The sequence below is a fragment of the Lepisosteus platostomus genome, chromosome 19 (genome assembly GCF_059453375.1).
Source record: "Lepisosteus platostomus isolate fLepPlt1 chromosome 19, fLepPlt1.hap1, whole genome shotgun sequence".
In the NCBI taxonomy this organism is placed as follows: domain Eukaryota; kingdom Metazoa; phylum Chordata; class Actinopteri; order Semionotiformes; family Lepisosteidae; genus Lepisosteus; species Lepisosteus platostomus.
The window spans coordinates 13,403,132-13,425,357 of NC_142629.1; the positions used below are offsets into that span (position 1 = coordinate 13,403,132).

At 44.2% G+C, this 22,226-nt stretch overlaps 1 protein-coding gene across 6 annotated transcripts in view; it reads left to right on the forward strand.

Moving 5' to 3' along the window:
• Positions 1–22,226, forward strand: part of rab11fip3 (RAB11 family interacting protein 3 (class II)) — a 59,877-nt gene that overhangs the window by 15,203 nt on the left and 22,448 nt on the right. For 4 of the 6 annotated variants that reach the window (XM_088612868.1, XM_088612872.1, XM_088612869.1 and 1 more), the window contains exons 2-4: positions 12,778–12,871; positions 17,680–17,771; positions 21,627–21,695. In XM_088612868.1, coding sequence (XP_088468994.1) covers positions 12,778–12,871; positions 17,680–17,771; positions 21,627–21,695 — 255 coding nt within the window. The remainder of the gene's footprint in view (positions 1–12,777; positions 12,872–17,679; positions 17,772–21,626; positions 21,696–22,226) is intronic. The other 2 variants (XM_088612870.1, XM_088612871.1) reach the window with 1 other exon arrangement.

Here is a 22,226-nt window from a genome sequence, read left to right on the forward strand (position 1 = left end):
TAAACAGATTCACATGAACTTCCCTTCATGTGGGACACCGGCCTCTTTCGTAGGCGACTGTGAGATCTGGGAGTTTTTGCCTCTTCTGATTTTTCTAGTGGGTTGAAGTTGTTCGAGCTTGGGGGGAAAACACCTGTTATCATTGCGTGGTAAACCGGCGATTCCCAGCTTTTAGGTGCAGGAAACAAGAGTTTCATCTCTTCTGCGGTTACCCAATTTTTCCTTCAACGCGTGCTGGGAAAAAAACTGGAGCAGTGACAGACTTCTGCTTTCCAGGCAGGGGGCCCTTACCAAGTTGTGCTCTGGCTCCTTCATTAACGGCTCTTACAGTCTCTACAGACCGGAGTTGCGCTCTCCAGGCGGTGGCGTTTGTTTTTCTGCCGTCTCCAGTAAGCCGAATGGGACCGGCGGTGGCGTGTCACAATCAACGTCGCCCACCCCGCGGAGCCAGCGGGGGCTGTGTGTGTAGCAGCCCCGCTGCCAGAGCAGCACAATGGGAGTCTGTGAGGAGGCAGTCACGCATGTGCTCTGCGGTGGCCGTGGTGAGCACTGGCGGGGGTTTATTCAGGCCGAGCTTCCCAGGGAGAAGCAGGTTGGTGTGGAGCGGGGTGCCGGTTGAAGTTTGATTTTGAAGGCATTCCTCTTTGTTTAAAAAAAAAAGAAAGTGTATCTGGCGAGCGAGCCTGTAAGCGCTGCCCGTTTCTCCTCCCTCTGATCGGCCCCTCCACTGTGCTGCTTCTTGGCTGAATTTGGATTCTGGTGAAAGATGGCAGACCTTCGCTGCTTAGCTTTTGTTCCCTAGAATCATAAACGTGTCAAAATGCAGTCCTTTCATCCCTTTGGCAGGGAACGTTTTGAATTCCATCTCGGGGGGGGTTCAAAAGCTTTCATATCAAGGTACTTAAAGTATAAAACCCATGTTTTGATTTATAACCCATTGGAAACTGTTATACTACACAAAATCCCAATAAAACTGCTCCAGAGAGTTAAAACGCAGTGATCTTGGTTCAGCGGGGGGTAATCCACTAGCCTTTCAAGTGCGTTCCTCTTCAGACCTGGAGCGACAGATGGTTTTCTGTGGCACCAGGTTGGCTGCTCTCTTCCTGCCCTGCGTGGATGTGCGCCTGTGGTGGGATGCGAGAAGATCCAAAATGATTTGGCCAGGAGGCTGACCTTTCTGTCACTAGCTGCGGCAGGGCTTTCTGCTGTTCTTGCGCTACAGCTTATCGGAACCCTTTTGCTGTATCAGCCCAGCATATTTAAAGTACTTTCGTAAGGTGTGTTTGATTACTTTGGATATTTATGCAGAATTCCTTTCATCAAAAAGAGATTCATACTCGATTTCAGCTGCTCACCCCGAGACCCTGCCTAACAGCAGGCTTCAAGTAGTAGCCGTCATCTGGCTAAGATGCCCTCTGTTATCTAGACCTGTGGTAATCTGCCAGCCAGTGCTTTAATGACATTGGTTCCATCTGTTAGAATGGCTCTTAATAACCAGACAGGCATCTGGAAACCCTGACCTTGGCTGCAGTTTCTACTCTTTTCAGCTTGAGGTACTGTATATCCGTGGGAGAGGCTGAAGGCTGCCCTAATCCCAGAAGAAGAACCGATTTAGTGCCATTTTTTGAGGATCCTGTTCCGTTTTGTCCCCGAGCTAAATTAGACTTTCTATTTATGTTTTAAAAGCCGTAATAGCGCATTATAAAATCTGACCTCATTTACAAGAATCGTTTTCTGCTTTCATTTTCTGTATTCAAAAATGTTAAGACCCGTCTTCTTGGAAGAAGGCGTTGAGGTGTAATGGTGTTAAGATGTCGGTGACAAAGCGGTCAGATGCAAACAGCTCATCACTCCAGGTCTCATAATATGCAGCAAGGCTGTAATTGATTCTCTGATGCTTGCTGCAACCACTGATTTATATGATGATGCTTAGGGGAATTTGCAGGGGACAAGTTACTTGCTGTTGATGACATATTTTTATGAAGTGGGGTTTTAAGTGCTGGAAAAAGATTCTGAACTATCTGCAGTAGGTTTTATGAACCCCTCGTGTGTTTAAAAAAATTCTGAAAATAGCATATCCATATCAGTGCGGTATCAATGCATGCAATAAATGATGGACTGTAGTCTCATTCGCCACACTGCTATGTGATGAGTTAATATTGTGACACTGAAATGTATCTCAGTGCACAGCTCTGTTGTGGTATTGGAACGGCACTGAAGAAAATTGATATTTCTTGATCCAAAATCCATCACTACACCCTTAGTGCCCATCACTTAAAGACAGTAGCCATTTTCTTTGGACTTAAAAGGCACTCAGGATATGGTTTAAGTTGAAGCTTTCCCATTTGAGAATCTACTGTGCATCTGGGAAGCTGCAGGCTCTGCATAGCCATTCACTGTGTTTTATGAAGCTTTTGAAGTGCTTGTCCCAATTACAGTGTCAGAAGAAGCTATAAGGCGATTTGAAGGATTTGCAGAATATTTAACTGTATAATTAATGGATGATTTTGCAGGAAGAGTGCTGATTTCAAGCAAATGTGTAATGCATGCAGAGAACCTTAAACACAATGTGAAAATCAGTGCTGCCTTCCTCTACCAGCGCTTATGGAAGATGGTACCTACCGGGCACTGAACGGGCGAATACTGATCAGATGAGACAGGATACATTGGTAACTGAAAGAGATGAATAGTTCCTTTCTTGGTTGAATTTAAAACTAAGTCCTCAGAAAATAAACGTTCGTGGCATTGTACAAAACGTTCTCCCACCCTTGTGTGCACAGCTGGCCTTGCAGTGCTTATAAAAACAGGAAACGCCATTAAGGTTAGCTTGAGAACTGTGAACCTGTATATTGGTCTGAAAAATAAACAGTAGGTGTTCAGAAAATTGAATTTCTAGCTTGCGTTGCAGCACGGATGAAGTTTAAGAGATTGCACGAGCAGGAGCGTGACGATCCTGAATTTTCATGCTCAGGAAAGCTGCCTGTAAAAAGATTCGTTGGTTTGCAAAAAAAAAGACGCCAATACTGCTTCTCTTCTGAACTGTCAGCTAAGTGCTGTAGGGGAGGCGGCAGTGTTATCATGTAACATTACCTTGACTCTTGTGTAACTGCCTGCACTTCTCTCGCACACACAGCTCCTGTAAGCAGATCACACTTGCTTGAATAGGTTGAATAGCAGATCTAGCGTAGCTGTGCAGGACCTCATATTTCAGTTCATTTTTGTTTAGCTGTGTCCATACAAATATTTATCCGGCCTGAAAAGCCTGTTTTGGGGAGCCTGCGGTAGGTTGTTTGCCGAATCACACCTGCTGACGGCAGTTTCAGCTCCTGTGTTTACTGTATGCCTCCCACCCCCACTGGGAATCTGTCAGAACTCGCTGCCTGCCTATAAGCGTGTCCGTTTCACGGTCACTGTAGTGTACTGTTGCTGCCACAGCGAGGATATTGTGCCAATAAACCCACAGCCTCCTCTCTGCGACCAAATGACCTCGGCCACCACAGCCTGTGAATAACAGTCTCATTGTGTTAGAGGTTTCAGAAACATGGCTGAACTGTACTTTCCCTGTTCATCGCTCAGCCATTCCTGGTTCACAGAGCTGCCAAAAATGGTTTTGATCAAAGAACGGACTCTTAAATTGAGGATGTGAAATTTTAACTCTAGAGGCCTCATACAGTTTGGGCTGCTAGTCTCTAGAACATCAACTGCTTATTCTTCTGCCAGACCATACAGTGCGTCCTCACTGGTACTGCCTGTTTTAATTCAGTGTCCCCATGTATTTTGTTTAAAACGTAAGCTGATTTAAAATTTGAAATCGCCTTTTATTATGTAACCCCTCAGTTTGGCCCTGGCAGCCATTTCAGGTGTAACTCTCTAAAAGTGACTCCTGCTCGCCCTCCAGAGACACTGCGGCAGTCAGATTGAGCTGTTCTTCATGTGGTATGTTGTGAGCCCCCCCCCCACCAGCACCTGACATGAGATAGTGATGCATCCCTCACTGAGGCCAAAGCAGGCAGACCCAGACGTGTTCTCTCAGCTCAGCCAATTGTGCTTTACCATGAGGTGAAATAGTCACAACTGGCTTATAACATGGCCTACAGACATCTGGTCTCCAATCCTACTGGAACGTAGTGTGTTACTTGTTGTTGCACCTCTAACTCAAAGACTCCTCAGCTGATTCCTCTACCCAAAGCATGTTCTGGCTCAGTGCCCTTTTTGACACATCCCGGGTCACACCTGCTCTCCCCCAGCTGTGGAACTCATTCTGCAGTGGTATTGATAGCTCATTTGGGCATCTGGATCCTCAGAGTATAAGTGACTTTTAATGGACCGTACCCAGTAGTCCTTCTCATTGTCTGTTTTTGCAATCGTCAGTTCTGGGATCTGCTTCTCCTCTTTCACTCGAGGGGAAAAAGAAACAGCTCCTTCCCTTGAGACGCTGTTTATCTTCTTTCTTGCAACATTGCTCCCTGGACGGTGATTCAAAGAAAGCTGATTCATGTAGTGCTTCTGAAACCATGTTGGTTTTTTTTTAAACTTGTGAGCAAATATTATTGTTAAAGGTGTTGCATAATTGCTGCGTGTTATTTAAAGATCTGCGTGGGTTAGGAGGTTGGAGGTCAGCAGTGTGTCAGCGCTGGTGCTGTCTGGAGAACAGTTTGCCTCGTAGCCGAGAGCTCACTCTGGCAGAGCAGTTGATGCACAAACGTTTCCTGTAACCACTTGTGTTGCAGCAGTGGCCTTGGTGTGGTCTTCACCTCCCTTCATTATAGATGCAAAACCTCCGGTCGAAATGCCTTCCTGCTTACTTTGATAACTGGCGCCTTCTACGGCAAGAAATATTGGCAGATAGCGGCGCACATTCACGTAATCCTATTTCGTGGATTATGCAGATGGCCGTTTTCAGAGCGGAGAGGTATTTAAAAATTCCACATACTGCTTTTTTTTTGTAGGAATGTTTCTTTTTTCCCGGAGATATGGGTTTTGAAACGGATTTGTATTTACGTTGGCGAGTTAGCATACAATTTTCTAGAACGTTTTTGTACTAGCTTGAAATATCACACAATCCCAACTTGCAGGTGTCTGCCTTATGCAGATAATTCCTTACACTAGCACTTTTCTGGACACTCCACTCAAAGTAGTTACGGGTCATGGGGACTCCCTTCCACCACCACCAGTGTGCGGCCCCACCTGGATGATGTGACGGCAGCCATAGTGCACCAGTACGCTCCCCACACACCAGCTCTCAGTGGGGAGGAGGACAGAGCTGGAGGATTGTTAGGAGGCCACGACTGGTAAAGGCCATAGGGAAATTTGGCCAGGACTCCTTCTCTTTTCAAGAAACGCCCTGGGATTTTTAATGACCACAGAGAGTCAGGACTTTGGTTTTACTCCTCATCCGAAGGACAGTGCCTTTTTACAGCATAGTGTCCTCGTCATTATACTGGGGCATTTGAACCCACACAGACCGCGGGGTGAGCGCCCCCTACTGGCCCCACTAACACCTCGCACCTGCTGAGCTTCAGTGGGCTGCCAGTGGTGAGTTGCAGGGTGATGTGGCTGCTGGTGAAGTGCCTTCACACTGGTTAGGAATTTTGAGACTCTTCTCTGCAGCGCATGTGTATGTATTGTATATATGTCAACAAAGTTCATTTCCTGTTAAGAAGGCCCGTTCTGTACATTAGCAGGACTTGGCGGAGGGATATTAAGCGCTGATTTTCTCCAGCCTTCAGGTCCAGTTGGATGCATTGCAAGAATCTGGGCTGGTTGATATTAAGTACACTTAACAAGACTGCTGTTCGGTAGGAAAAGCAGTTCCATAGCAAGGCTAGTTGGCTCTGAGATCTCTTCCTGTTTATGGTAACTCAGCACCTCATTTACTACAATCTGATGTCTGATGTAGCCACAGATGACACTAGTCTAGCTTTTAGTTGAGACTCTAACCAGAATCCTTTTTCCTTTTCCTTCCAATTCCATCAAAGCCATGGTCAGCACCAAGCCTTTCACGTGAGCTGTGATTTGAGTTGCCTATACCCAAATCCCCTTCATCCCTGAATGGCCACAGAATGCTGTAGAGAAGTTCAGCTGCTAACTTAGTGGCCGTAATCTATAGCTGACTGGCTCATGTGGACTAAGCACTTAGGCTGCTGGTGTGTGTAACTGATACAGATCAAGAACCCTGATTGCCATTTGCGCGAACAGTGCATTGGAAATCTTACACCATTTCTCCGTCAGAAAACAAAAACAAAAGATAAACACACATATTATGGGCAGGACACTATATACACAAACTGTAAAAAGACTATAAACAACCTGCACACACTACTACGCAAAAAAATCACATAAGCAGAATGGCTCCTGAGTTACACATGATAAAAGACATTGTGCCTACGGAGCTGGGGTGGATATGGGCCTCCTATATGTTATGCTGGTCTGCATGTCCTTGGCAATCGGGCGCACTGTCCTTGGGAAGAAACTGTTCAGAACCCTGTTCCTTTGGGTCTTAATGCTCTCTGGCCTGAGACACCGAAGGTTATGTTTAGCGTCTCGCCAGGTAAACAGACTATGGTTAGGGTGGAGTGCGTCTTTGAGAATAGCGTCAGCCTTGCTCCTGCAGCGGGCTGTATCGAGATTCCCCAACTTAGGAAGTTCTGTTCCCATAAAGTGTTCACCTGCTCTAATCACTCTCTGGGGGATGTGTCTGTCCTTCTGGGCAGCACCGCCGAACCACACTGTAATGCCTCCAGTCAAAATACTCTCATTGGACCATTGTAGGAACTAACCAGTCCTTTTTTTTTTATGGATCCCACTCCTCTTTAGGCACCTCAGAAAGTACAGATGCTGCTGGGCTTTCTTCACAATCGCACTAGTATTCTCTGCCCAGCTCAGCGTATTGGTAACATGTAGGCCAAGAAACTTGGAGTCAACCTGTTCAATTTCAGTACCATTGGTGTAAACGGATTGGTGGGGATTGATGTTTTTCCTGATATCCTAGATCAATTCTTTTGTCTTAAAAACATTAAGAACAAGGTCATTATCCTTACCATAAGTGGTCAGGTCTCTAATTAGCTCCCTGTACGTAGTAAGAGATTTGTCTGGCTTGATACAAAGGGTTCTAGTCGCTCAACCTGATTTTATGTTAAATAAATTCCCAATTTCTCAGACCGGGTATTAAACCTCAATACCAAAATTAATTAATTGATAGTATAGCAAAAGTTTACAAATTTAGAATTAAGTGCAACATCCTGAACTTTGTGAAAGTACTGTACGGTCCATGTTGTTGCTTTCATGCGAGATACTGCTGGTCTTGCCACGGGCAAGAGGGAGAGTTGGCACGGATTGTGACATAAAACATCCCTTCCTGCTTGCTAGTTGCTGTAAGCAAAGGAGAAAGCTGCCCTTCTAACAATGTAAATACGTTTTTTGTCTTTTTGAGCTTGCATACGTATTTTAAACAATGCCTCGCTGTTGAGCATTTGGCTGTTCAGAACATAGGGGTTGCATTCAAATGGGATTGGATCAGCAGAAAGTCTAAACTGTTTCCTTTTTACAAAGGCGAAACATGATGTTGGTCCCATCCATACGTTTCTCAGTGAGTTTCACTGAGTGCAATCAAACACGTACAGTTTGTGCAGCCGAAACTTCACCCCAGAAATGTATTATTTGTTGGCAAAACCGTCTCAGTCAACATGTTGAGTTCAATTGCACTCATTCAAATCAGCCATTCAGGCGACAGCTCGTCTCCCAAAAATATAAGTATTTGATGTGATTTACCATAAAATAACCACCAGTATAAATTATAGAGCACTTTTGTCAAACTTGAAAATGGATGAGTGTATTTAAGTTGGCTGGAAGGTTGCTCTTTTTTGCAGTAAAGTATCTAAAAAACATTACACATGGTGTCATTTTCATTAAAATATTTAAAATGGGTATATTAGCAACATTTGCTTGGTTTAAAGTTGTTCCAGAGATTAATAGGGCTGCTCTCGTGTCTCTGGGAGTTCTGTTGCGGACAATGTTGGCAATATGCAGATGCACCCATTGGAACATTGTCTTTTATGATGTAAATTGAAGGTTGTACACGTTTCCGTGTCCTTGCTACTTTCGTTGTGGTTGGAAATGCACTCATTATTGTCGATTCATCATAACCTTGAAAAACAGCCATGCAGTTCCCCTTTACCTGAAAGAATCCTGAAAGCCCTGTTCATGAATAATCCATGACTATGCATTGTCTCTCTCGGAACATTGTAGGGAGGTTTATGTAACAGTGGATGTTCCTCCTATAAAGCTGAAATCCGCATACCTGGTCCTGTAGAACCTCAATCCAGGAACTTATACAAGTTACCCTAAATTACTCATCTTGAAGATGAAAATGTTATTGAGCAATTTTGCATGAATTGGGTTCAGTTTTTAAGGTGACTTCAGTCCTTGATAGCTGCCAATTTTTGTTCTAAATGATTGCTAAATTACTTAGGTGGAAGTTAAAAGCCTCTCAAGTATTCAGAATTTGATGGTTTAATGGTTACTTTTAAAATCTGCTGGACTGGGCCTCTCGCGGTGTGGGGTGTCAGGATGTACAGTAGAAGAGTGCCGTAAATTCTTTTAAGCCAAGCAAACGGTCTTTCTGATGGTTCGTAAAACCAGGTTCTCCAGGAGAGAAAGCGCATGGTTCAGTGCCTCTTAGATCTGCAACAGTGAACTCCTCCAAGTTTGTGAAAAAGGTGGACTGTGTGATTGTGTTGCATGGGGGCTGGCATTTAAAACTGCAGCCTCACAGCCCTTGGGTCTCTGGTTCAGTTCGACCAGGTGTATCTTCTGTTTAGAAGTTCAGTGCTCTCGCCCGTGTCTGTGTGGGTTTTCTCTCTCTGCTCCCCATGAAGTGCTGGATAGCTTCATTCCAGATGGCTAGGCCTCCCTCTAAAGTACCTCTTGGTGCCTGTATACTGTATGTACTCCTAAGATGTCCAGGGTCCCGGGTTGCTGCAACACTTACTAGGAATTAAGAGCTCTCTGGTAGTGCTTGAATGTACATCCACTCCATTGATTCATTTTAGCTTGGGTGCACATCTTCCAGTAGGTATGTATGGCCGTATTCCTATTAGAGCTTTTCCTTGTAGCTCTTTTGTCTTCAAAGGCAGCAGTTCTGTATCCTTTGCTAGCACTTAAGACATTTGCAGCCTAAATTCTTTTCAGTGGTTGTTTCCCTGGATACTTGTTCACCTGTTGCTAGGTTACGCCACAAATGGTTACTAGGCTACCAAGTAGCTGATATCCGTGAGGTGTCATGTGAGAAGCATTTGATAGGTATTGGATAGCATCTAGTTCACGATATGGAAGGTGTGTTTGTGTGTGGTGGAGGGGTTCTCTGGAGAGAGCCATGCGTTTTTGTGTCAAAACATGCCAGTTTAATGCCTGCCTTTTCGGATCTTTCTGGAGAAGGATTGAGGACAATCACCTGATCCAGCTCTTGGATATGGAAGAACAAATTTAATTTAATTGTCTCACTTTACTTCCAGAGTTTCAGTTGATTGGCTCGTCCAGTTTCTTTCTTTGCAGTACCTTTTCACTCATCCAGCTCCCTCTATCAATACGTGCTCCACAGCAAGAGCAGTCAGTCGTGCCACCTGAAGTGCTGCCTCTACAGGGCTGGACAGTAACCATCCTCTACTGCAACAAGGTCCAAACAGACTGCTGGCACAGACGGCCAAGACAGCGGGGCTGGAAACGGGCTTGTGTTTGGTTGATAGAGCACCAGGGATTTCTGAGAGTCTCGCGTGGGGTGGGTAACAGATGAGCAGAGGGCCACTCTTTAGCAACCCTGCAAATCACCAGCTCATAGTCGATACCCAGACAGCTATTTCTCTTAGTTACTGGACTACAGTAAGAGGCTGTAAACAGCCACCACAGACTTGTAAGTACATGGACACAAATCAGTGACTCGTTTCTGACAAAGGTCTATCTTTTAATGGCTTCTTCCTTACCCTAGCTCTTTCCCCGTGCACAAACGTCTCAGGGGCAGAGGAGGGTTGAACTGCAACACAGGGGGGGAAAAGTACTCCTTGAGCTGGTTAGAGAGACACGGGGGAGCCTTGTTGTTCAGATCGGTGACTGTGCATGAAGTGCCAGAGCAAGGTGTCCGTTCCCAGGTGTTCCGGAGCTGAAGGTTGCAGATGAGCTCTCATTGCCTCTGCTTGCAGGAGTCATTTGTTCCACAGCCTTGACTGACTCGGTGACGTCAGCAGCGTGGTTATCGCCACTGGGATGTTGTGGTTATTAGTCCAGATGCTTTATGAATGTTCCAGCAAGCTGTTAGAATTGTGCCTTTGTTTCAGTCTAAGTATTGCTTTAGATGTGCATGTGAAGAGCTGGTGGGTGTTTGATTTAGGGCATCTTATCTCTGTGCTGGAATATATCTGGTAGAATGACCTGATCTATTAGAGGGAAAAGACTTTTAGAAGCTTCCCAGAAGGACAAATCTCACAGGAGACCAGATGCTGTCTTTGATATAATATAGTTTTAATAGTTTTCTGTAGCTGGGTCTTGCTACTGAATTTTCCAGATCCCCTGTGATTTTTTTTGTTGGCGGTTGTCGGAGGAATCGTGTTGTCTTTTTTTCCCCATTTAGTTTTGTTGTATGAAACTTCCTTTCTGTTTGTGATGGATACTCTTGTGGTCTTTCACAGAAGTGTTACAAGTAAAACCAAATTTGAAAACAGTGCCTATTTAATTGGTTTACTTTTTTAAAAAATACCCTTGAATTGCTCCATGTATATTCCAAAGCTGGGTAGAAATTTTCTCCTGATCCAATGAACTGCTTCAGGTCTAGCATCTTTCCCAGCTCAAGTCAGTTGTCATTGGTGGACCAAAGATACAGTTCAGACAATGGTTTAACAATTGCTTACACTTATATAGCGTTTTTCTGGAAACTCCACTCAAAGAGCTTTACAGGTAATGGGAAACCCCTCCACCACCACCAGTGTGCAGCCCCACCTGGGTGATGTGATGGCACCCATAGTGCACCTGAATGCTCCTCACTCATCAGCTATCAGTGGGGAGGAGAACAGGGTAATGAAACCAATTCATAGATGGTGATTATTAGGAGGCCTTGATTAGGAAAGGCCAATGGGAAATTTGGCCAGAACGCCCTGGGATTTGTTAATGACCACAGAGAATCAGGACCTCGGTTTTACATCTCTTCTGAAGGACGGCACCTGTTTACAGTAAAGTGTCCCCGTCACTATACTGGGGCATTAGGACCCACACAGACCGCAGGTTGAGCGCCCCCTGCTGGCCCCACTAACACCTCTTCCAGCAGCAACTTTAGTTTTTCCCATCCAGGTACTGACCAGGCTCACACCTGCTGAGCTTCTGTGGGCTGCCAGTTGTGAGTTGCAGGGTGCAGTGGCTGCTGGTTGGTTTGTGGTAAACCTTTCTCGATAGTTTCTACAAAATGGCCGACCTGTGATGGTCCTATACTGTCTCCAATAGAAACATCTAGACTTCAGCAGCGATAATGCACAGCTCATGAAATCCCCATCTGTGGAGTGAGTCAGTGCTGTGCCTGCAGGCATGCATGAGTTCCACAAGGAACGAGAGCTGAACTTCAAACTGGGGACAATATTGTGCAAAGAGTTTACTGCAACTGAAACTCTTTTTTTACTGTTAATTGGGGGTGGTCTGCTCTTCAAAAAAACTGCTGATCAGTAGCACATAAGCAAAGTAAGCGCTTAAGCTCCGAATATACAGAGCAGTACATTTTTATAGCTTTTCTTGTTTTTTTCATGTGGCTCCTATAAAGGCTGTCAGGTTACTAAGTAGGGAAATTTTAAAGTTTAAAATTCATTTAGCAAAACAATCTGATGTTAATTTCACCCTGGCTTTTTTCCCATAAGAAATCAGGCTTCAGACACTTGTAAAAACACTTGATCTTTAAGGTCTCTGTTTAACCCCTCGTCCTTCCTGAGTTACAAAAAAATGCTAGGATAGGAATCCCAGGGGTCTGCTGTACAGGGATCCAAATTCACAAAAATGACTTTTTGTGGTCTGTCTGGGCCCAGTACAGGCAAAGTCGTTTTTGTGATTTTTTTTGTTTATTCATTTAAAAACCTGTAGAACCAAAGAAGTACAAGAAAAAAAACCTTCTTCCCACTCAAGTATCCCAGACCAGATCACAGTAGACATTCACCTGACCATGTCTGCAGCAGTATGTCTGCTCTCAAGACTGCAGATAGGATGCTGCTGTTAAACTCATGGGCAAGGTGGTAAACTTGAATTGCCCCTGCTGTGTAAACGGGTACTCTCCAGGTCAGTATTGGAAATAAGAATTTGCTCTCAATTGACTCACCTGGTCAAAGCATTAAAGCTAAAAAACAGAAACTCAAGCCTCCTCTGGCAACAGGAATCTGAGCAGCAGAAAGCTGTATTCACAGCAGTATTCCAAAATGTTCAGAATCCAGTTATGCTAGAGAAGGGTGGGGTTCTAATGAAATGCCCATATATTTGTAGCTATAGTGAATTATTTCTGCTGTAAAACATACTGTAACAAGGGACTTTAACTTTCATCTAAATGGTTCGTATTGAAAATCCCCAATCCATTGGGTAATGAAATTGCAGTGGCATAAAATGTCATTGTGGTTATCCAGTCTTTCTCTACGGGGGACAGGTCCTGCATCTGCTCACACTCCACTCCAGCTTTGCATGGTCCCCATCCAAACTTTCTGTGCTGTGTACTAGTCTGAACCTCTAACGAAGTCTGACGCCTAGTTTCTCCTGTGCTTACAGGTCAAAGACCTCACCCGGTTCCTGGACCCCAGTGGCCTGGGAGTGATCAGCTTTGAGGATTTCTACCGCGGCATCACAGCTATCAGCAATGGAGGTGAGCCGGTTCACCATGCCATTCAGCGAAGGCCTGCTGAGAGGCTGTGCCAGACAAAGCCTCCATGAAATAGACACTCTGGACAGGTGCAGCAGCCTATGTTTTGCACCTCTTTAAATATTAATTTTAAAGTGTAGGCAGGGTAAAGAATTTCTAATAACATATAAAACATGCCTGCTTTTTTTACCCCAGAGCTTATTCAAATGACATACTGTGTCAAGATAGCTGGTTCCCCCAAGTTTGTCAGACTTCCAAGTGTGAACAGTCACTGCGTTAACTGCCAGCAGCCATATCACCCTGCAACTCACAACTGCTAACCCACTGGGGCTCAGCAGGTGTGAGCCTGGTCAGTACCTGGATGGGAGACCTCCTGGGAAAAACTAAGGTTGCTGCTGGAAGAGGTGTTAGTGGGGCCAGCAGGGGGCGCTCACCCTGCGGTCCATGTGGGTCCTAATGCCCCAGTATAGTGACGGGGACACTATACTGTAAAAAGGCGCTGTCCTTCGGATGAGACGTAAAACCGAGGTCCTGACTCTCTGTGGTCATTAACAAATCCCAGGGCGTTTGGTGTCTTGGCCAAATTTCCCATTGGCCCTTACCATTTATGGCCTCCTAATAATCCCCATCTATGAATTGGCTTCATTACTCTGCTCTCCTTCCCACTAATAGCTGGTGTGTGGTGAGCGTTCTGGCGCACTATGGTTGCCATCACATCATCCTGGTGGGGCTGCACATTGGTGGTGGTGGAGGGGAGTCCCCATTACTTGTAAAGCGCTTTGAGTGGAGTGTCCAGAAAAAGCGCTATATAAGTGTAAGCTATTATAATTATTATTTTTAATGATACTTCAGAGAAAAGCCAGCATAGAGTGCATTTGTCCTTGTAGAGTGCATGCTGAAAGTCCCTTTTTAATTAGTTTAGAAAAATGGAACAAACGCGTATTAGAGGCAAGATTACAGAAGCCAGAGGCTGGGGAGCACCCCATTTCTAGCTGCGCACCCCGGTGACAACCTCACTCCTGTGAAACCCTCGCACAACTCTGATATGACGGAACTGATTAAGCTGGTGCTCGGCCTCCCTAAAGTTTTCTAGGTTAGCAGCTTGTGTTACTCATCCTTTCAATTAGTAATGGAGCCTGAGTCATAAATACAATAGGGCCTTGGGATAAGGCTTGGAGAGGGAAGGGGCTCAGGTTTTTCCTGAATTATTCACAGAATTTCTACTCCTCAAGGACTTGCCTGGAGTTCCTTAAAAACAACTTGCAAAGCGACAACAAAAGGCGAAACTGGACTGAGACATCCTAGAGGAAAAGCTCATATCCAAATGGGAAATAGGCGTTATGGTCACAGATCTCCTCTTGAGCGTTTTTTTATTCCCTGGACTCAACAGACTTGAACTGTTCCTTTTGTTAAAAAATAATAGGATATTGCTTTTTTTTTTAGCAAACCTATGCAGGTGAAAGACCTCGTTAAGAGTTGAGAAACAAGTATTTTTTCTTCTTCATCAGAGACTTGAAGCTCTTTTCCTCATGGGTCTGTCGTGACTGCTCCTGACCCAGTGACCCCAGAGCCCTTGTGCTGATCTCTGCTGGCGTTTTTCGAATCCTAGCTGAGAGAACTGTCAGTCAGCGCGGGTCTGAATAGGAACAGGGGAGGAGGGGATGAGCTGCTGTCTCAGCCTCAGGACTGACACCATGTCAAAAAGCTGCTTTCATTGTTGGTGGGGGAAGACATGGTGAATTTTTTTTTTTATTGTCTCATGGAATGCGACCTCTCCCGCACCCCCACTGTTAACTCATCCAGCAGGTCTTTATCTTAAATTTAAACCACACATCACTACGCACCCTGTGTCCAGTTTCTGATCTGCCAACATCAGCAATAAGACCCCTTTTTTTTATCACTTTTCGGCCCCCTTGACGACTGGTGCTGTCAGGTTGATGAGGAACACTCATGCGTAGTCAGAGGAACAGGCTCTTAAATGTGAGATTGCATCCCGGAGCTCCGCCCCAGTGAGATTGAGAAAGTGTTTGTTGTCAGGCCTCTGAAGGGAACAGCTAGAGGGGACAGAAAGCTACTGCAGCAGTTTCACACGCTTTAACAGTGACAATGCGCATGTTGTCTATCCTTCTGCAAGTGTAAAAGCTTTTGATGAAGGCATATGCGCTTGTTCCTCTGGGCACACTGCGCATTTTGGCAAGTCACATGATTCCTGCTTCTGTAGGAATGTCAGAATGTTGCTGGTAACTTCTAAAGCCCTTTACAGGCTGGTGCCAGAATTCCTGCCTGTCTGCATCACAGCCTGTCGATCTTAAGGGATGCCACATGCTGGTTTGACGACTGTGGCTCGCAGGGTTCCTCTCTAATGGAGAACGACCCAATCTGATTGCAGTCTTTATTCATCAAGAAACAAAGACTCACAGAAGCAACGAGTTTCTTTGGACTGATTCGCTATCCGAGCTCTTTTAACCTCCACAGTCTTCCTGAAGTAAACGGAGCGTTTCAGTTTTTTTTTAAATTCAAGCTTATGTTGGTACCACAATTGGTTTGGGAACGTCTTAACATTGAGAATTTTAAACCGTGACCCACTTGATTTGAGTAGATCTTTTCCCCATTTCTCTTAATACCAGAATTTAAGGGAGAATTGAATTTAAGATGGATGCAAGATGAAACAGGAATTTTTGTTAGTCGTGCTTAATTTATATTTAAAATACAACCTTGTTTTCATGTAAATTTTACAACTTTTTTTATAGATATGAATTCCCCTATGCTAGTGCATTTTATTTTTCTGTTGGTGAGCCTTTGTGGGAAATTATCGTATTCTGTTGTGCGTTTTGGTGAAGTACAGAAAGGCCAAGTACTGTTTTAAGAGACAGAGTGTGCCAAGACTGCAGTCTGTCCTTTCTGAACCTTGTGAGGAGGGCTTACAAAACCATACTGATCACTGCATAAGCACATCGTGAATTAAATTTAAAATCCTTCCATTGTTTCCTTTCTCTTGCTGACCCTTTCCAGCTGAAAAGTTGTCATGAATCTCTCGGCACACACGATGTGCATTTGTACACAAATATCCTTGGACTGAGCTGGAATCAGGTCTAGCGAGTTCAGCAGGCTGTAGCAGAAAGCCTTTTGTGTACCTTGGGCTGGACAGACGCTTGTTTGCCAACGGGAGCTTACTGATGAGGGGCAAGAAGAAGAGAAGTGGAAGAAAAGGGTTTTACAGCGTGCTCGTGCACCTGCAGCTTCTCCAGATTTGTGGGGTGTAGAAACTGGAGGCACAGTGTTAAGTGGCCTATCTCTGGGTCCAGTGCAGAGGTCTGAATCTCTTGCCTGATAGAAGAGGCCGCACTGTGCTGGATGATTAGGTGTCACTGTAAACTGCTTATTATCCCCACTAAAAATGTATCGGAGCCCCTTCGAATCATTAAACCTAATAATAAACTCTTATGGTTAGCTAGTATGTTGAAACAGTTTTAAAATATATTCAGCATATTTTTGGGACGCAAGATATGAACCCCGATCTTCCATTCCATTTCCTTTTTAACTCTGGTTTGACCATTTCTGCTGCAATCGCGGTTGGTTTAAACAAACAGGATAGTCCTGACTGCTTCCTTGCTCCTATTGTCCTCTCCTGGCACCCCTGCTTGTGATAGCTTGGCTGCAAGGTTTATTATCCACCTTCCTGTTGGCGGCTGATTTCAGTTCTCAGTGAAACAGAAAAAGGAGGCAGCGAGGTGCGAGACAATTGTGGTTTGGTTGCCACTTTGCCTTTTAAAAATCCTTTCTCCCTATTTCCAGTCTTTTCCTTTAAATTGTTTTCATATGACCAAATAACACTTGTTTAATATTATTTTTCAGCTCCTTTGAATGCTGTTTTTAATTAAATTGCCATTGGTAGTCTTTATATGTACAGTATGTGAGTGCATTTTTATCAAATGTGTCTGGTGTAGGGTTACAGAGCAAGTGGTTTCCTTTCTGTCCCATCTGGGACAATATCCACAATTTCTGAAATGTGCAATTGTGCACATTTATGGAATTCCTTTATATTAGTATGCATGGGAAAAGTTTGTCATTTATCACACATTACACAGAGAAAATAGCAGTGTGATTTAATTCAGATTGTCATAATAGGGGTTGCTGTTTTTATGTTTTGAACCTCAGACTGAGTACACACAAAACATTTTAGTAGGGTTGTGTCTGTTTGAAGTAATACCTCACATTTTAAAGAAGAAATGTGGAAATGGCAAAGTCAAGAAAATGTTTTAAGAGGTCAGAGGAGCATGTCCATTGAGCCGATTTCCTACCAAAACATGAACAAACACAAGGCCTGGTTAAAAATCCCGCAATCGGGGAAGCTTTTGGTTCCTTGTAAAATGTCAGTAATCCCAGAGCAGGTATAAGATTACTAAATAAATAGTCATTATATTAACCGTGCAGTCTGGCTCTCGTTGCAGAAAAACTGCAGACAAACATGCTTTTCTACTTCTGCTTGGTTATTCACTTTTCTTTTTCCAGGATCCCGCACTGTCCTGAAGCGAGCTCGACAGTAACGCTCTGATTTTGAAAACAGTTTCTCGTTATCTCAACTAACCATTTCTGCTAATCCCAGGTTTCATATCCCTATAGAACAAGGGGTTTAGGTGCTCGGTGTAAAACGCAGATAAAGAGGACTCCAAACACTACAGCTCTTACTGTAACTACTGGAACATGCAGAATGTGACTCTTGACATCAAGACGGGTACTTTTGACATCAAGGTGCCCTGCTGTAGATGTATGGTCCTTGCTAGTAATTTTGTGTCTTCCTCTCTGTTCAGGCTCGGACGCGCAGCTGTATGAGGTGGGCTTCAATGCTGGGGATGAGGCCGGGGGCTGTCCGGAGGAGTATGATGACTACGCTGCCTTTGAGGTGAGTGTGCTGGGGTCTGGACAGCTAGAACACAGGTCAGACACCTGGCGATATGAGCTCACAGTGGGTTTGATCGACACTTGGATCACATTTAAAAATAAATACATCATATTAACTGTGCGGCATGGGTCTCTTTACAGCAAAACTGTAGTAACAGCAGAGAAACATGCATTTCTACTCTTGCCTGGTTATTTGCTTTCTTTTAACTATGTTTTCATGACTTAATGTGATAGTATTTCAGCACCAGCTGTTTGAGACTTTTGCCCAGTTGTGTAACAGCTTATGTTAATTATTCCTTTAGTTTTCTATAAGTTTAGTAGTGTTGCAGCAAGTGCATTAATGTCAATACCAGTAGTTAAGGGACCCACATTTCCTACTCTTGTTAGTACTGGGAAGGAGAGCTTCTCTTCAGCTGCTGCATCTTTGATATGGCGTACGGTACATAGTCAATAGCCAAGATCCAAAGCTCAGAGAGATATCGAGTGTAAGGTTCTACAGCTTGAGATCATTTTTTGAATTTATGTTTTTGCCTTGTGATATTGTATATGCAAAATACAAGAGCAAATAACATTGCCATCTGGCTGATTCAATGCCTTAGAAATGCAGCAACATACAGAAGCATGAATGTTTTTTGTCACAAAGTAATGTTGTGCATTCTTGAATTCAATCGTGCTGTTTGGGAGGGTAATCAATTTAGTTTTATTTTTGCATAATTTATTAGGTTGACTGTTCAGCCACTTTCAGCCTTCATCCCTGTAACTTGAGTAGCTGTTGGGTTACTTGGGTGTCCTGCGTTCTCAATGAAAGATTTCTTTTTTAACCTAGTGCAGCTATACTGCCCTCTCTTGGCTTGCATAGTGCAAGTCCAGTGTGAAATATCATTGTGATCTACCAGTGGGTTGGATTAATGATTTACCACTCTGAACACAGATGAGACGGCCAACATTAATTTATTCTTTTGCAGCCTAGTGACTCTTTCACTATAGGATGTTTTTGTTTTTTTTGCGGCCGGAGAGTACCTAAGCAAAGACATTTTTTAATGTTTCTGTTTTTGTCACGTTAGACAAAAGACACTGAAACTTCAGTGTGGTACTTGGTGAAAATGATTATAGCTTATTATAGATATTATAGATATTTTTTGCTTTGAGATATTGTATATGCAAAGCAGAATGCAGTGATGTCACATTTCACTGAGATATCTGAATGATCTGATTGGCTGCCTTAGTTTGTCTACTGTGATGTCACTATAGTGCGGTCTGTATTGGTCCTTCAGTTAATGCATAAACCTAGGTTGGTTTAAACTGAGGTTGTCATGTGTTGTCATGCTGAGACATGCGGTGTTACTGTGAGTATATTGGGAGATTGGAAAGGGCTGGGTGGCATAAGCATGTATGTGAATTTGTTTACAGCTCTGGCTTGACATTTATATTGATCATAATGATAAGCTTCATGTCATTTAAGCTTTACAGCTGTTACAAATGATTTTCCCCTCTGATATTTTTGAATAGGACTTTTGAATCATCAGATTGATCTTTTCCTATTTGTAAGTATAAGATAAAATGTAGTCTGCTTTTTTGACTGGATCTAGCATATTGGGTAAATGTTTTCAAGTTTCTGAAAGCTGCTCGAGTTGTACGTTTCTTCAGTATTTCTACTTTTTATGCCAGTTACCAGCAGGGGTCGCTGTGTGTTTGTCCAGTGAATGCCTGGAGGCCCGCAGTTTCTACTAGCTTTTGCTTTATTTATGTTAAAAAGTGTTAATTAACTATCTGCATAAATGTAATGCGTCTAGTCTGGTTCCGACTAAAATTGAAGTCTTTGTGTTCCTTGAGTACTCCATTGAAAAAGACTTTTCGAAAAACGTCCTTGTTGAAGGTCAAGGTTTGCTTTCCTCAACTTGATCGCTTTTAAACCTGAAAGAACTGCGATTGTGTGCATGCATACATGCGCTACCAGGCTTATTCCCTTGAATCGTTTCTGATGTATATTGGAACCAATAGCATTTTTGTTGCTTCAAGGTATATCATGAGGACACTGAAGTCTGGACTTTTGGAATAGGTGTTTTAGCATTGTCTTTACAAAGTTAATACAGTATTACCCTGAAGACTGTATTGGTTTAGGGAAACAGTTGGACAGGTTAGAAATGAGTGGAGGCCATTTGACCTGCTTAGGTTCTTCGGTTGCAAATTGATCGAAGGATTATAGATCTAAGGATTTCCGCTGTTGGTTTCTTGAAAGATCCCCTCAGTGCTGGTTTTGATTGCCATAGGGCTTGGAACTAAATTGGCTTCTGTGTGCAGAGGCCAGCGAGGTGTTAAAAATTCCTGGTGCTACAACGGCACCAAGAAACATCTCTGTCCTTCCGATCTCTCTTCAATGGCCCCTGGTGTCCTGCTGTTTGCTTTAAAAACAAGCCGGTGAGGTAGCTGGGTGGAGCAGTTGGAGAGCCTTTCCCCTGCACGGTCTAGGAGCCCAGAGCTTACCGCAGCAGAAGCAACACTGAGTACCATTGTTCTGGGAAAGCCAGTTTTGTTTGTTTACCTCAGATAGGTAAGCAAACGAAATCCAGCTGTGCCTGCTTGGTGCTGAAACCTGCCATCTTTATTAAAATGTTCACGAAAACCTCTGCAGGACTGCAGTAATTGGTGAAAAGAGGCGAAACTGCTCTAAAGGGAATCTTCAGGTTCCTCAAATAGAGCTACACATTATAATAGTTAATTCAAAGTTGCCCACACCCCTTTTGCACAAAATGTCCCATTGCAAAACTGAGCAGCTACTTGTTACTTGTTTCCCTGCTCAGTTTTACAAGTGAAGGTATGGTAGCAATGTGGATGGTATTGTCACAGAGCAGCATTATAGAGACATTTATAACCCCCGGCAGTTTTTAATTATTCCAGGATGTTTGCATCTAAAATTATGATCCTGGGGTGTTACATCAGCTTAATGTGGAACTCCCAACATTTCACATCTAAACCAGGTACCTAAACCTGGTTTGTTACCGGTTAAAATAAACTAGGTTTTCCACACTGGGCTTGGTGGTTTGCTAATGGAGATTCCTTCATCTTTGCTGTTAGCAGAGAGCAAATATTGTACACTTTTAGATTCCTCATAGAATTACTTTAAGGCTTGATTATTAATTGAGAGGGCAGGCGTATGCATTGTCTGGAAGGGCTTCTGTTTAATGTATGACTTCCATTATTAATATACAGTAGGTGACACAAGACAGCTGCATATAGGACTTATTTCTCCTCACGACCCTGAAAACACTGATTTTTTTTTTAAAACAACACTTGACTTTCACGGTTGGATTCCTGGAGGAAGGCACAATTTCAGGTGAATGCGTACCAAAACAGTACTCTATCCTGAATGAAAAGGTTTAAAACTTTGCCGTCCTTTCCATGCCTGCTGTGGCAGGTTTGAGAGCCCAGAACAGAGTCCTTCTCTCTCTTCTGGTGTGGTTTGCTCTTCACGTTGCCGCGCGGGCGTCATCCAGCAGTGTACAGAGTGGAAACAGCTGAACACACAGCCCCGTACCGATCTGTCTTTGGATGTTTTTCAGTCTGGTGAGCAAGAGGGCGGCCGGTGTTTCGGCTCCGCCCAGGGGTGACAGCACTGTCCCCGAGAGCTCCTTACAGCCCCTGCTCTTTGGACTTCCACCTCAGAGCCTGGGAGAGCCCAGCCCCGCAGGGCAGACCTGGACCGCGGCTGGTCTCTCTCTCTCGCTGTCGGTGCCGTTCTGAATCTGGAGCGGGAGGTGGGGGGGGGGGGTGGACACGGCAGGATCTACCCCTCCTCCGCTGCAATTTCCACCACTAGTCCTACGACATCTCTTCCTTCCTGCCCTGGTTCACACAGACAGGCATGGCCCTGGGCATAGTGGCCAGCCCCCCGGGCATGGCATCTGCAGAGGCACCAGCCTGGCAGGTACGGTCGTCGTCTGGCTCATTCAGAGCTCTGCTTGAAACCGCCTGCCTGCGTTGGCCGGTGGTGCTGGGGTCGGTGACCGTGTTGCCTGTGTTTTTCTGTGGGTGATCTGGGATGGTTTGTTTTTTCACTCAGCTGGGGAGCACAGTGCCGGCAGCGAAGAACTGCTGTCTTTTAAGTTGCAGGTTACAGTGTTGTGTAGCTCAAAATGGATTGCTCCTGGGCTTAAGGCCCCAGCGATGCAAATGTAGCACTTTCAGGCTGTTGATTCTGTAATCGATTCAAGACCTGTTAATCGGGCTTTTTTATTTTTTGGTGTACAGAGTGGCAGTGTGCTGACAGTGTATACTCTATGAAAGACAGTGTTGGCCTGCTGTATGTGCAACATTGTTAGAATAGTAGAGGTTACTTCGGATTGCCTTCAGCACAGATCTGTCTTCAAGGTGCATGGTGACAAGAACAAGAGAGGAGGAATGATCGTTTACTTACTCAGCTCACATGGCTGAGGAGCATGGAAGATGGTTGTTTATT